Genomic DNA, 15,081 nt, shown 5'->3' with positions numbered 1-15,081 from the left:
GACAACAAAATTGAGAGGAAATAAACAGACAACAATAGAAAGCTCAAAGGACTCCTTGATAACATAACACAAGAGCACAAGAAGAGCAAAATAAGTTGGAAAGGAAATCTGGGAGGTCAACAGGCCGGGTGACTTTTGTTAAAAGAAGGTAAAAATAGCAACGTGATGAGAATTAGTCAGTGAATCAAGAGAGTGAGTCAGATAGACGAGGTGATTTCCTGCAGATTGCACAGGGGAAGGAAAGAGAGTCAGTCAGTTTCATGAAAGCAACATGAAAAAAATAGAACAACCCATCCCAACAGCCCACATAGACGCTCACTATGCCTGCGTGTAATGGAAATCGAAGTCATCTAGTGTACGATCAAGTTACTTTCTTAAAAGTTGAGCGCTATTTTTTATACCTTTTAAATCCATATTACACCGAGGGGCTCACTGGCTGGAGATGACAAATGCTTCCTCTAGTGTAACAACTCATGCAACTTGCTTGGCCCTTTGACCGTTCCAAATGAGCTTGAAATAAAAGCAACCGCAATAAAGAAAAGCCTCGTCGCCGCCAGTTGCAGGCAATTACTTGAGCCAATTCGGAGAATTCCAGAGCCAGGTGAAGGCAAAAATTTACATCCTTGGCTGGAACATGGAGATTATGTTGCTAATGAGGGCAGTTCACGACGAGAAACAAATTACCAAGCCAAATGGATGAAATGGTGTTAAAGCAGGCAAATCCGCACAAAGGCCACTTTCACAGTGATGAAAAAGTCCTAAATGGCTTGTGTGACTGTGCAAAAATTAAAGCCGGATAAATGTTCTAATTGGGTATGCTGAAACATTCAGCTTGACATAAAGGCTTCATATTAGGGAGGGGAATATTCACCAATTTGCATCTATTCACAGACATCCCAGGACAAGGTAGATTAGTAAACACGGCGGGATTGATAGAACGCCTGCAATAGCTGATGGTAAATGAGGAAAAATAAGCCACAACAGGACTAAGCAGTGGTTAGCTGAGGATGTATTAATGCAATATAAATATAACATAGAATATCGACCACTCAATGAACCTGGTTATTTGATTTGAAAGTCAGTCATCTTGCCAGTTAAACACAATTTTGCACAATACTTTTTAACACGAGCATCCCACACGTGGTTGCCAACACAAACCAATTTTAGTTCCTTTCCACATCAAGCTGGGTACCAACCCTAATCTGATTCTGAGAGGTGTTTAATACTAAGCTCTTCTGAGTTTTTCTTTTTTGCCACGGCTGCCATGTATGAATCCTGACTGTGGAGCATATCTTGAATTTAAAGGGAAGCTTTTGAGGGACGGTGGCATCTGCGGTCAAAATGAGGACACTGTCTGGGTCCCATCTTTGATCAGCTTAATGGGAATTATATATGATGTCTTGTAAATCTTAAATCTCGATGCCCAGTTAATCCAAAGGTTGCTAAGCCTCTGAACCACTGTAATGATGTCAATCTTTGTTTCTGGCGTCGGACCTTTTCCGGTCTTAAACCTCAAAGAGACTCTAACCCTCCTGTTCATAAACTTGTTCAATTAAGTTCACCATCCTCTGCCTCAACTTGAGCAGCACCCCAGGACACAAATTTGATTTATCCGGAGGAGAAGCACAAAGGGGTGGGGGATCTGAGGAAAGCAACATGACGTGTCTACAAATCACGAAGCTATCACCATTTACAACAGTCGGGCTGAGGTGGGGAAAGTCGGACCGGGCTTGTGCGGACTGGGTCACACTGGGAATACACTAAGCACTTACCAGGGCAGTGGCGATAGGATACATTCTGTGTTCTTGCTCCTAGTCTGGTTGGGCATGGACCTTGAGAAGCATAAGGTGGGGCTGCAGACATGCATGAACTGAGTCAACGATCAATATTTTTGGTTCAATAATCCTTGGTAGGAGTGAGAATCCTTTAGGCATGAAGTTTATTTTTCACAATTCTGCAGTGCTGGCTGCTTTCAGGGCTTAAAACAATGATAACATTGGGTGGATAAGACTTCTAATCCCACTATTAAAGCTTAAGGTGGCACAGTAAGACAGTGGATCGATGTGTCGCAGAACTATAAATGAAAAATAGCAACAAACAAAGTTCACAGATATGAGAATGCTCACCCGTGTTTAATGACAGACCCCGTTTGGCTGGTTCACCTTTGTGTTGAAATGAGCTTCACCATTTAATGATGTTTATTAAGGCATCTGATACTCCACCGGGGGCATTTTAGACAGGTATACTGCTAAGGTTTGTCTTTATTTACTTATATGACAAGGTCTCACACTTTGCCTGTGCACTATACATTCAACCGATTAGCGACTTCAGCCGTCCTCCAGAATCTCTGCCATTAATCAGTCCGGTAAAGGTCACATTGAGAAATTTCCGTCAGTCACTGCAGTCGGTTTAAAGGACAAGAGGGATTTTAATGCAAAGGGCAATCTAAATTTTGTTCAGAAGGTGAGGAGTTGTGAATATTTTACAAGTTCAATATGTACGGTGGGAAAATGTAAGCACAATTTCTTCCGATGAAATACCGCCTGGTTGACGTATGAGCCATTCCGCTCTGTTTCATGATGAAACATCTGTTTGCAACACCTGTTGTGTTGATGTAGATTAAGCCATCAGGATAAGCCGTGATTTTTTTTTTTTTCATATTCCTAAAAGACCTCTCCATGCAAGAGTAATAAAACATCCTCTTTCTATTATGGAGAGTCAGCATGACTTCGCTTAACCTTCATCTATTCTGCTACATTACGAGCAGGCTGGTCTGTCTGCTGAAAACATAGAGAGCACATCAATAATAAAGACAGTGCAGAAGACGACCGAAAGGTTTCACAGGTCATATTTCATGAAAAGTTCATGGTGTAACACAGATGGAAGAAGAGACAGAGGAAAAGGGTGCTGAAAGGTGTTGCAGACAAAGAGGTCAGACTATCCAGACAAGGCCGACAGAAGAATTTGTTATGACGGAAGAGAGAGAGAGCGAGAGGGAAAAAAAAACAAACAAACAAAGAATGGAAGAGTGTGTGCAAAATGGTGCGGGAAAGTTTACAAATCATGACACAAGGGTCATACTTACTGTAGGGGACACACTCATACTGGACCTCCAAATACTTGTAGGTCCCAGGGCAGGGGTCTGGGAAGACATCTGAACCCGTGATCACGATACACTGGGTCCGATTGTTGCATCTGAAAGGAAGGCAGAAATAAACCTCATGAGCACCGTTAAACTACCAACTGAGAAGCAAAGAAAAGTTTGACTAACAGAATATTGATTAATATTTCGCAGAAAAAAAAAACAGTCAGCTCCACAGCAACATTCTGTCTGACCCAAACATTTACAGTTAGAACGCTTAGCTTCATTTAAGGTCTTCAGAAACAATGACTGCAAATGATATCAACACTTCATGAGTCAAATATAGCAACAAGAGCTGACTGAAATTAATCACAAAAAAGCAGTGAAGGCATCTCTACTCGCTACAAGAGGTAATGTTTAACCATAGTCTACTACAGTTTAATTTTCGGCACAGTTAGGACAGGATTTGGTTTCAGAACAACTTCCCTGATTTAGGGTCTACTGTGAGTATCCCTCTAAACAATACGGCCTCACTACCGTCCTATAAAGCTTCCCTTTCACTCACTGCCACTCTTCTGTCACAGATCTTCTCCTATACTGTCTGCACTCTCTTTTCCACCCCCTTTGATCTCTGTCCATTACTGTGGGAGACACCTCCCAAATACTTGATCTCATCTGTTTTCCCAACTGTTTTACCAGCCCAGGTATCTGACTGTCTGAGTGCAATAAAACCACCGGTAAATTTGAACTGACAGAAGGTTGAGAGGGGTGTTGCAAAGTGCGTCTATAAGGTAGTGAGTCCAGGTATTCCGGTACAAAGTGCCCTTTAATTTACAGGAACAAAACATTAGAAAAATTGAGCATGTTTGTACAGGCAAATTGTGATTCCAAGGAAGCGCAGACCGAATAACCAAACTAGTTTAGTGGCAGGAATGCTTGTGTTCTCCAGCATAGCACAGCATTGTTGTCCATCAGATAAATACATACATACAATCAGACACCTGAGCCCAAGTTAATTCAACTTCATCTCCCCTCCTGCTCGCCATCACACTTACTGTCATGGAGGACAACAAAAAGTAGACAGAATTCAGAACCACACCACAAGTTTGAGTTTAAAAATTTCCTTGAATTTAATCCAGCTCCCTCTCTGAGTGGGTGTAAATGGTGAGATTCCTAATTTGCTCTCAAAATGCCAGAAAAGGTCTCACTTAATTATTTTCACTGAGTATTTCAGGAAAATCACACAAAAAAATGTCAAAAGAGGATAAAGGGCAACACAGGTTCAGCTGGTCTTTCAACTTGTCTGCATCATTTAGACATTTTTTTAGGATCACAAGTGAGTGCTGCTTACTGGACTGAGAATAGATGTGAATGACAGCAATACCGAAAAGCCAGTCCTCTGCGATGAGAGAGACTTAAAATGCCATTGGCCGTGAGCCAGATCAATAACTCTGTTCTGCTGATTTAGCAGGGACCGGAGATATTATGCCGCACTACTTCTCCTTGGACCAGAACGCCTGTTTTTGTCAAATCATTGAAAAATTGTATTCCTCGTTTCCATTCCACGGTGCTTTGGGCTTTCCTTTGTTTAGAGATGTGGAAGTAATCATTGTTCTGTGTCCAAATGTTATTTATGTAAGGAGATGCAGTGGAAGATTACACTGTTGAGGTGCGTGGCGTCGGACAAAGGCAGGAGAGAATTGATATAATTTCGCTTTCAGAGTGAAAATAGCCAACAGGAAATATATATGAGACATTCTTTGTCGTTCAGCAAAATAGTCAATGCCATAGAATCCTCCAGTTGAATGCAATTTCCCCCAATGCAACAGCAAAACAGATTGGAATTACGCACTTTCTTTGGGTGATCAAAATAGTCTTTTTTTTTTTTTTTCAAAATAAGACTCGTTCGGTGGTTCTTCGGTTCTCATAAAACTATTTTCTGTCACAATGGTAATTATAACTTCAAAACACAGGAAACCACAAGTAGGTAATAAAAGTCTAAAATATACTCTGCTGAAATAAAGGTGAAACCCCTTATTCTCTTCATAGAAAATGAAGACCCGATAACTTTTCTGACCCTGGTACAGGAAAATGCTGTCTCTGTGATGGCATCAACACTGTCTTTCCTTCAGGAATATAGAGGAGCAATTACAAATTTGAATATTGCGGAACTGAGTCAGAGCAGCAGTACATGAGTCTACATGAGTCTGCAATAGTCTAACCGTTATGATAAATCACATGTACGTTATCTGTGTTGCTGTTGTACTTGTGATATTGCTGGAAGAAAAACAAACTTGCCAAACTATTGCATCTGTAACTAGTCTCCAGCCAAGAGAGGCAAAAAGAAAAAGTCATTCCATTCTCTGCATTCTGCAGTACCACCAGTTGAAGCGTTCGAGATTTGCCACGTGACCCACAGGCAAGCAAAAAATCAACAATCAGATGTTATAGGTCTGTTGAGGTCAACTTCCAGAACAAATCTACCTTTTGAATGTGTTTCCGTGGTCACATCAATGACCGAATTGTCGAGTCATCATAGTCAGTTGTGGCAACAGAAATTTCACGAGGATCCTCCTGTCTCAAAATATGATTGATCTAACTGCCTTTGACTGGACTTGAACCCCCAAAGTATTCAACCAATTCATTTGTAGTGGTACCTTAACAGTCTATGTTAAAAGACGGAGTCCTTCACGAATGTCGGTGAGGGAGTGTTGATGTTGCGAGTCAGATTTCACAACTGCTTCCAAAAATGTCAGCATGCGACGTGGAAGGCCGACTTCTGTGGACATATATTGATGTTCTCTGTCACACTATCACTTCAATAAGCTGCTTTGCTTCCACTTTAGTATTCCATGACTCTACAATTTGCACATATAATGTGGCCAGAGTGATGAAGCTGTCCCCTCCGCTGCACATCACAAACCACAACGCTCAATCCAAGCTTTAGAAAGCTGGTGACTGGATGCCTGGTTCATGAAATAATCTCATGAAACAGAATTATGCGCAGTGCAGACAATACTAATGAGACACAGTTCTGTCATCCACAGCCAGTATTAAATAACAGGACATAAGCGCTGGGAAATACTTCACAGTTCTTTAAAAACAATGTTGACAAAAGTGTTGATGACTCTTCCTGATGTATGGCCTAATTTCAGAGGCATGCAGCAGCGCTGCCGTGATCTATGAGACTGTGGACTGACTTTCATCAGCAGCATCTCGTGAGACCAATTCAAGAGGAATCCTTCGTTCTTGGCCTCAAAGTTAAACAGCATGTGCATGAAATTTGCCTGAGAAAAAAAAAAAAAGCAGCGGTTTTGCACACTAATGAAATAGACTTTAATGCCTGGCGCTATATGGCAATTCGTGAGCTACATGACGCGCACAACTTATCGACTTATCTTGTATTTAATCTTGTACTGACCATTACAACCAGTGTTTGATGTGAAATAACGTATATCCTGTTTCATTCACTAGAATTTTGCTAGTGTCTTGTTTTGCATAGACCTACTTATTAATAAGGAAATGGTTTGATTCCATTTGAAAAACAAACCCAAAACTATCAGGATATGGAGTGGTTAATATGTTCGGCAAATGTTTAAAGTAGTTTGAAGATAAAACTTTTATTCATTTCCCCCCACGCTCCTGTTTATCACACCGGGGCATTGCAAATGTAATCTCATCACCAACCTGACCTTTTGGGAGAAGCAGACTTCCGTACAATTAAAGTGTCACAGCGAATTCTGCCAGGATTCAATGCAGATCTCTCTTTAAAAAAAAAATAAGCACTCCCTGCTGACAACAGGAACGGGCACAATAAGATGCCAACAAGGTGTGACTGATAGCACTCCTGGTACCAAGAAGCCATTTCCATCATAAAGCAAAGACAGAGAAATAATTGGATTGAGGCAACCACAAACAACAAATTGGCTACAGTGAGGAAATGCTGCAGTGGATTCTGGCCAATGATTGGAGTTAAGAAAAAGAAGAGTCAGGTGAGAGTTGAGATGAAACCAACATCCATTTAATAATGTTATTAATAGAGCCAAATTGCCAACCTTTCAACAGCAATGCCAAGTCAAAAGTTAAAGGCCATATTAGACGTCATGGTTTCTTTTGTTTTAGCTGACAAGCACAGTGAATTTAAGTTAGTCGCCAACAGCTACATGCGTCGACACCATCGCTCCCTTTTCCGCACATGCTCGAGTTAGCACAGCGAGGGGGGAAATGGTTGAGGCTCTGGGACCCAAAATGACCAAAGTGTGGCACACACCACTGACTAAAGTGAAATGCACCACTTGCCAAACATACTGTTCGAATCCCATTCCCCGCCTTTTTAAAACAGTACAATCAGAGGTGTCAGTTTGTTTGAGACCCCGTACACATCACCATTTGACTCATTGGTAGTAAGGTAAGGTAGTTTAGTAATTTAAATTAATTCAAATTGCGTCCAATATATAGTGTTTCCCAGAAGGAACAAACTCAATTCAATAGAGATTTACTACTTTTCCTTTTGGTTGCTTTTTAAATCTGTAGTATTGTCAGAAAGGGAGTGGAGTGAGACAAAAGTATCAAAGCAAAGCAGAGATAGATGGTAAGACTGGGTTCAGTGAAACTGAAAGCTCTTCAGTGAATTAATCAAATAAGAGTTTAAACTGCTACCATTTGTCTTCGGTTCAAAACTCACATCACAACCATGAGCAAATAAACAACTGTGTAACCGAAGTAGGCGGAAGGCAGGAGAGATGGGGGCACATTACTGAAAGAAAGGCACAATCTACTTCCTGGTGCTCTCAGTTTGAATTTCAATCAAATTAGCATCTCTTAAACTCAAAGTGACCCGTCGAGCTCCATTTCATCTGAAATGCTGATGAGGTTCATGGCACAATTATCAAGGCAGATATCTCTCTCAAGAGGCGAGTCTATAGCAATTGCAGACAGGCCATTGAAAAATTAAATCATTTCCAGGCTCAAAGAATGGCAGCGAAAAGAAACAACCGGTCGTTGAATAGACAAAGAGACAAACACATCAAGCTCACAACAACAACAGCACAGAGCATTTTCCCAAATGTGAGCACTGTGTTGCTAGAAAAGAAAATAATAGCACTGACTATGACTATTAAAAAGAGCTAACACAAACCATATATGCTTAGACATGATATTTCTGCATCTGCTTGTGGGCACCTCTGATAAGGATGAACCAGATCAAAATGTTTTGTTTTTATTCAGCCCACCATCACCCGTGCAGCGTTGAATACAGAGCAGTTTCATGGCTCATGAACTTGTGTAAACCCCTCTGAAACAGCCAAGCAGAATATGGATCTTTATGAAATCTTAATCCGCTGTGCTTTAAATAAAACTCTGCATATGCAGCGGAGAAGAACAAGGCAGCGTGCTGTCAGGCGGCAACAATGAGACTCCTTGGAGAACTGCGCCAGTCACTGATATAAATAGTGTGAGCGCTATCATTTAGTCTGCAATACCACCACATGTTTTTGGACAAATGGACCACATAATCTCTGCCACTCATCATTCCGTTGAACGACACGATCGGATATGCGCAGTCTAAAAACCGTATGCGGCTTCCCACGGCATTAAAAAAAGATGTCACATCATTCTGAAGTCATCCTATTGATTCATCATGAAGGATCAATGTCTTGATTAATTATTACCCAGCTCAATCTCCCCATCCTGCTGATGATGTTCACCTCATATGAGAGCCATCCGCATTGATCATCTCCGCAGTGACATGCTAAAAACATAATCCACAAGCGTGGCATGACCCGGGCCATGTCCTGTTACAGAAATCAATGACCCCGTTATTGAATACTTACAACGGAGCTCATTAGTCTCCAACAAATCAATACACGTGAGCCACTCATTTTAGATTGTGTGTACTTATGTGTCGCATATGTGGGATTAAATGAGGAGGGCGTGATAAAATATCTTAGTAACTACAACAAAATCAAGGAATTAGTTGATAAAATTATGTATTTAAAATGCATGTCTTATGTCTTAAGACAATATAGTCATATAGAAATATTATTATATATACATTACTATATTATTATATAACATAAAAAAATATATAACAGTTAGTTCAGCTAGTAGTAGTAGCAGTAAATAAATAGTAATTTCAAATCTAACTAGGCATGGCTCAATACCACTTTTACACACGCAACACCGACGCTGCAGCCTCGAGGATCAGTCGATAACCATCCGATACCTTCTACTTGTCACTCAAAAGTGGTGACGAAACGGTATGGCTGTGCTGAAGTTATGCAAAACTGGTTGGGCTTTACGAAAACAAGAAGCTTTTAACGGCATCAATAAAATCGCAGAAATATTGAAAACAAATAAAAAATAACGCATGGAAAAATCGACTCATGATTCAGTCATTTTTAGCCTGGATCAGACACGTTACCGGCCGATACCGATAACCACGCCTACTAACAACAACATACAGGTTTGCCATTTCACGATGATCACTTTCAGTAGTCAAACAAAAGCCACCGTGTCATCATCAGCAAATCCATTTCGCCAACTAGCAGGGGAGGTATCCACATGAAAAATACCCATCCAGATTATCACCCACTTGAGTCAACTAATTGCTTGCAGCTGAATGTTCTAATTCAGTCACAACAGTCCTAAGGCTATTTTCATAAAATCATGAATGTGATATGCCAGCCAGATATAAAAGCGACCGAGTGCCAGCACAGATCCATCAAACTCAACTGAGCCTCAATCCAATTCTCTACACTTCAGCATCATGTCTTTTTTAGGCTGTTAAGAAGTGATCACAGTTTTCCAAACAAGTATGACGGTTGGCTGTGCACGCTTCATATAAATATTCTAAACAAGTGTCCCCCTTGTATTTCAACAGTTCCACTTAAATAAGGAGTGAAACAGATAAGAACGCTGCCACTTCAAGATAATTAATTGTGACAGTGAACACTTGGTTTTGCTAGAATAGCTGCATGTAAACATCAGATTTCTTAAGTAAAACAGCAGGAAAACAATCACTAATTAGTTCTTGGGAGGTTTTCTGCACCTGTCAAGCCATTCTACTTTTAGTTTTGGGGTTCTTTAACAACTTTTCCTAGGGAAATCGAAAAAGCCGAAATCATTTGGGAGGTTTTCTGTCACCACAAATCTGTTATGTCTAGGATGAAGAGAATCTTTCAATAAATAAATGTATGTTATTATAACTGTCATAGAATTCAAGCCTTCGTCGCACTCAGAACATTACCCCCTCATGTAGGCGACAAAACCACAATATTTGAGGGTTTTTTTTCCAGTCAATTTTAGCGTCTGTCGCTGTAATATACAAGAGCGAAAGCAGGGCACAGGAATGCTACATCCTCTTAAGATAAGCAATGTGAGTCAGCTATCTGACTTCATCAAACAGGACTTGACAATAAAACCTCTGAACACAAGCGCTCCACTGTTTTATTTCCTTTTTATTTCCCAAGGCGGCTTGCCAAAGTTGCTGACCATCTCATGCCATCCACTATCTCTCCCCCCTCTCCCTCTATGGCATTCATATGTCACCCCATCCTGTTCACTTGGCCTCAGACAGCATTCTAATGTGACAACTGCTCTCGTGTATAAGGTCTCCCATATATACGGGTGCCCCCCGCTGGGCTGCACGATGATTGATGCAGACATCCGCGATAAAATGTCAGACTTCTCTGTGGTCAGAGATCAATCAGTGGGAGTTTAGGGAAGACGGAGCATCTTTAAAGTATCTCCTGCCAAGCGCTTGTCCTTAATCTGACTTAGCGGATTTAGCAATAGGCCAAAAGTAAGCTTGTGTTTCAGGAAACTGTTGTATGTGAGGCATCGCTGAGGTGGATCTACTAATCTCTGGGAAAAAAAAAAAACAGTTGGATGTCAATTCATCGGTGCATGAGAACTTCTCATTTTAATATGGAAGGGACAATAGTTTGTAAACTCACTGCTGGGATTAATGAATAAAAATACTGGATTAACTCATTCAAATTGGGAGCAGACCTCATTGTTTTGGACGCTGAAAAGGCGATTACTAAAATGACGTGTGTACATTTTTTAAAAATCTACATCAATATCTCCCACATTATCATTTCTGGGTTTATGGTCACATAATTTGACGTTGTATGGCTTACTAGAGGCTTTGCAATAGTTAATGTAATTGAATGGAAAGTTTATACTTAAGTCACCAGAATGATGAAAGTAAAGTTGAATCTGGCCACGTGTGTGCAGGGTGTGGGTGGGTTTCAAGTTCAATTGTCCATCCATTGCATGCTCTCTTTTACACTGCTACATCAGGGATGTTTTGGTTATGGCATTGTATCAGGTGGTGAGCCGGACTGATAAATGTTCTCACGAAACGAAAGTTTATGTATGATTTATCTCCATTATTTAGAACCATTGATCAAAATTAACATCTAAAAGAGCCAGCCTTAGTTTAAATGCCAAGTATTCTTGCACCATTTAGTCTTAAAATACTTCATATCGGCCCATGAAGTAGAAGATAAATAAGATTATTATTGCTGCTTTTAGGATCAGTAGAAGCAAACAATAATTGTGCTGTTTATTGGCTGGTGTCATTCACAATCCTGGTTCATCCTGGTTAAATCATGTTTTATATCCATAAATGAGTAGTATTTCCAAGTCAAAACAGCAAAAATGTTAATTGGCTTTTGATTTATATCCCACTTCTACCAAGCGTAATTGAGTTGAACTAAAAAGCTGAAAACAAATGTTTCCTCTGTACTACTGTGAGTTTCTACCAGCAAAAAGTCCCACACTTTCCCAAGTTCTGATTAAATTTCACCCCCCAAAAAGTTACCATTTTCAACGACAGGCTCTGTATCGGTGTGAGCATTAATAACCGAAGTGTGTTTCATGTTGGCAGGCTAGTGTTTCTTTTGTTATTACGTCCGCAATCATGTTCAGTTTTTCTGGGTTTTGAAGGCGTAAATCAGTCTGACAGCAGCCTTGGAGTTCTGCTTGACACAAAGTTTTGCACAAAAGCCCCAGAGTGCAGATAGTTTCTCAAACTTTAGGAAACTAAAGGATGACAGACGGCATAAACTGACAAAGAATACAGGTAATTGGAAGGCATCCAGGGGTAGTTGCCAGGGTAACAGCACAGTGAAGCCTTTTAAATATTTTCTAAAGCACTGAAACATGCAACATATTTCTCAGCAGTTTTACCTTTGTGACATTATCTTATAGGCATCTGGAAGATAGCAGTTGATGTTCTCCATCTGGAACGGATCAGCGTCACAGATTTTGTCATCTGTTCTTCCATAGTTGGCACTTTCAATCATGATGACATCACTTCCTGGGCACCGCAGATCGATGGGGTAACCCTCGCAGGACAGTTCTCTTCTCACTAAACCAAATGGAAGGGCGGCCCGACTGAACCCTGAGAGAGAGAGGAAGAATGTCAAAGGATTAGGATGGAAAGTTTGTCAAATTCAAGCAACATGCTTTGTGGTTTAAATCGAAATATCACATAAAAATATGTTCCCATTATATAGATGGCAAAGTAGACGCAAAGCAAGACAGCAAAATAATATTTTCTAACTCTCCACACTCAGGATGCTCTGTTTTTGCATTGACACTTGAGATGAAATGTGCACTTTCAGATGAAAAAAAAGAGACTTCCGCTACAGTTGTTTCAGTGCAGATCCCAGCCTGATCTTTAGACATAGTCTTCAGTCAGAGCCTTTTAAAAGGTTCGGCTGATGAACACATGATCAACAGTGGTGATGCATGTGAACATCAACTGGTCATCAATCCTCATTTAATTGTGTCTATTGACGAACTCAAGGCGTGAGGTAATTGATTCGCATTGATTGGTTATTGATTTTAGAATGTTAGGGGGATGAAAACCAAAAATGGCAACCAAAGAGTCTAGCTATTAAATACATCTGTGAGGTCATCTGCTCAAGTCATGCCTGAGCTGGTATGTATGGTGACTGGAATGCAAGGACGGATTCAGGTTTCACAGGTGACTATAATAGTTTGCTTCAGGCTGCTACCAACAGGAAATAGGCACTTTCATTCATGGACTTAAATACATCAATGTATTCTTAGTGTAAAACTAAAATCAAATGTATTTATGCTTTGCACCTGAATAATGCCAAAGGGCAGTATACGTCAGTAAAATTGACTCAGACTAGCTCAGAGAAAGAGCAAGAAGAAGAGCGAGAACCACGAAGTTCAGCACTACTCCAGTTTGTTTAATTAGTTTACTTCGACCAGCCATATGTTGTTGTTTATAACTAACCCAATAAACCTTACTGGACCTAAATCCACAAACTTCAGCTCTTTTCAATTGGCTTGGAAAGGCATTAGTTGTTGCCATTATTTTCCTCCATCAAATTACGGTTAAGCTTTTGCTGCAATAGCCGTTCCTCGAAGCCATTTTAGGGGAGTATCCCATAACATGATCCTCTGTTAAACCTCTGGTCAGGTGAAAGTCTTAATTCGAAGATGCTCAGTAACAAGATCAAGGTATATAAGGATCACAAGGATATAAAGTCCGTCTTAAGCTGGGCAGATCTTGACAGCTAGCTAATCCTATCCTGCCTTGCATTGGGAAACTAAATCTAGTATGAACTGGTTTGGCATTTTTGACTGATAAATAGTGATTTTATTAATATAATTCTAAGAGATTTACGTTTTTTTTAGGGAAATAAAACCTGAAATCTCTTATGTTCGCTCTTTATTGTGGTGTAAATTGTGTTACAAATAAGATTTTTGATGCTTAAGGTAATGTTCTCAAAAGGAACTGTGATATCCAACAAAAATACTGCAATGTCAGATTAAGGGCAAGCGCTTGGCTGGAGATACCTCAGTCGCAGTTTTCAGAAAATCTAACCGCTATGTGACACAGTAAAAATGGGAAAACACATCCCTGAATCTGCTTCGTGCTTGTCACATGCAAAGTGATGACATAACAGTTTGTGAACATCTACTTAGAAAATGTTCTACTCCATGTCTTTTAAACTGCCATGCACCGATTATTTGATACCAAATGGGGTGTAAACAAACTATGCCAAATCTCACATTTCGTAATATGAAGTCCGTCCTTAGTTTGCATCTTGGAAGGTCGTTTCTTTCCTAATGGTCATTTGGACAGCACTTGAGCATACGGAGAATGTTTTCTGGACTGGTTTTCAGTAAAACTATGCAAAGTATTTAACAACGGGAGCGAGGACATTTTTCATGGTATATGATACTGTGAGATTTGAGATGAGTCAAGTAAGATGCGTGTCACTGAGGAAAAGGAAATGTAAGAGACACTGAGAGAGTTGCAGCCAAAGAAGTAGAAACAATATCTCTACTGTTGAAAACCAGGCTGAATCCAAGTTCTCTTGGCCATAGATCAATTGGGCAGCTGTGTGCAGCTGGGTGGGAAACATCAGCCAGCACCGCATGGCCTACATTGTGGCTGGAAGGGATCTGTTGATGTGCAAGACCTCAGAGGTTGATCGCTCATGCTGCAGCCAAACCCACTGATGTGTTTCCTAGGAACACTGTTGAAACACTTAAATCACACAGCAAGGGACTTAAAAATCTCAGCTTCTGGTTTTGTGATTTTAAAAAGTGAAGCGGAGAAACAGAAGGCAAACGTGTGTGTGTGTGTGGGGGGTAACTCTGCAAGACTTTCAGTGACACGTCCAAGCAACTTTACAGAATACCGGTGATGTAGGAGAGGAATGGTTTGTTTTCAAGTGTCAGTCTCTGTTTATCAGACAGAATAGTCGTCCTTTAAGCGCAACAATCCCCGACTAGCTCTCTGCCACAGAGCAAGGTCGCAAACTGCAAAAGCCCCTCGTCATCGATTAGGCCAGAGGCAGAGCTACTCTGGTGTTGGACGGTATTTTTGGTACAGAATCAATGTGTGACAAAGACAACTCAATAGAGCCGATAAAATGACCAGAAAATTGTAGTGGAATAGACGCAGATTTAAATTCTAACAGCAACGTCTGACCTGTTCGGCTTGC

At 40.5% G+C, this 15,081-nt stretch overlaps 1 protein-coding gene across 28 annotated transcripts in view; it reads right to left on the bottom strand.

Moving 5' to 3' along the window:
- Positions 1-15,081, bottom strand: part of adgrl2a (adhesion G protein-coupled receptor L2a) — an 88,795-nt gene that overhangs the window by 40,527 nt on the left and 33,187 nt on the right. For 21 of the 28 annotated variants that reach the window (XM_053854296.1, XM_053854305.1, XM_053854321.1 and 18 more), the window contains exons 3-5: positions 12,278-12,491; positions 3,086-3,195; positions 1,773-1,853 (exon numbers count right to left, since the gene is read on the bottom strand). In XM_053854296.1, the coding sequence (XP_053710271.1) occupies positions 1,773-1,853; positions 3,086-3,195; positions 12,278-12,491 (405 nt within the window). The remainder of the gene's footprint in view (positions 1-1,772; positions 1,854-3,085; positions 3,196-12,277; positions 12,492-15,081) is intronic. The other 7 variants (XM_053854301.1, XM_053854320.1, XM_053854323.1 and 4 more) reach the window with 1 other exon arrangement.

Source organism: Synchiropus splendidus, chromosome 1 (genome assembly GCF_027744825.2).
Source record: "Synchiropus splendidus isolate RoL2022-P1 chromosome 1, RoL_Sspl_1.0, whole genome shotgun sequence".
Taxonomy (NCBI): Eukaryota; Metazoa; Chordata; class Actinopteri; order Syngnathiformes; family Callionymidae; genus Synchiropus; species Synchiropus splendidus.
Note: the sequence above shows the minus strand (reverse complement) of the source record. Positions and strands in the feature narration are given on the sequence as shown.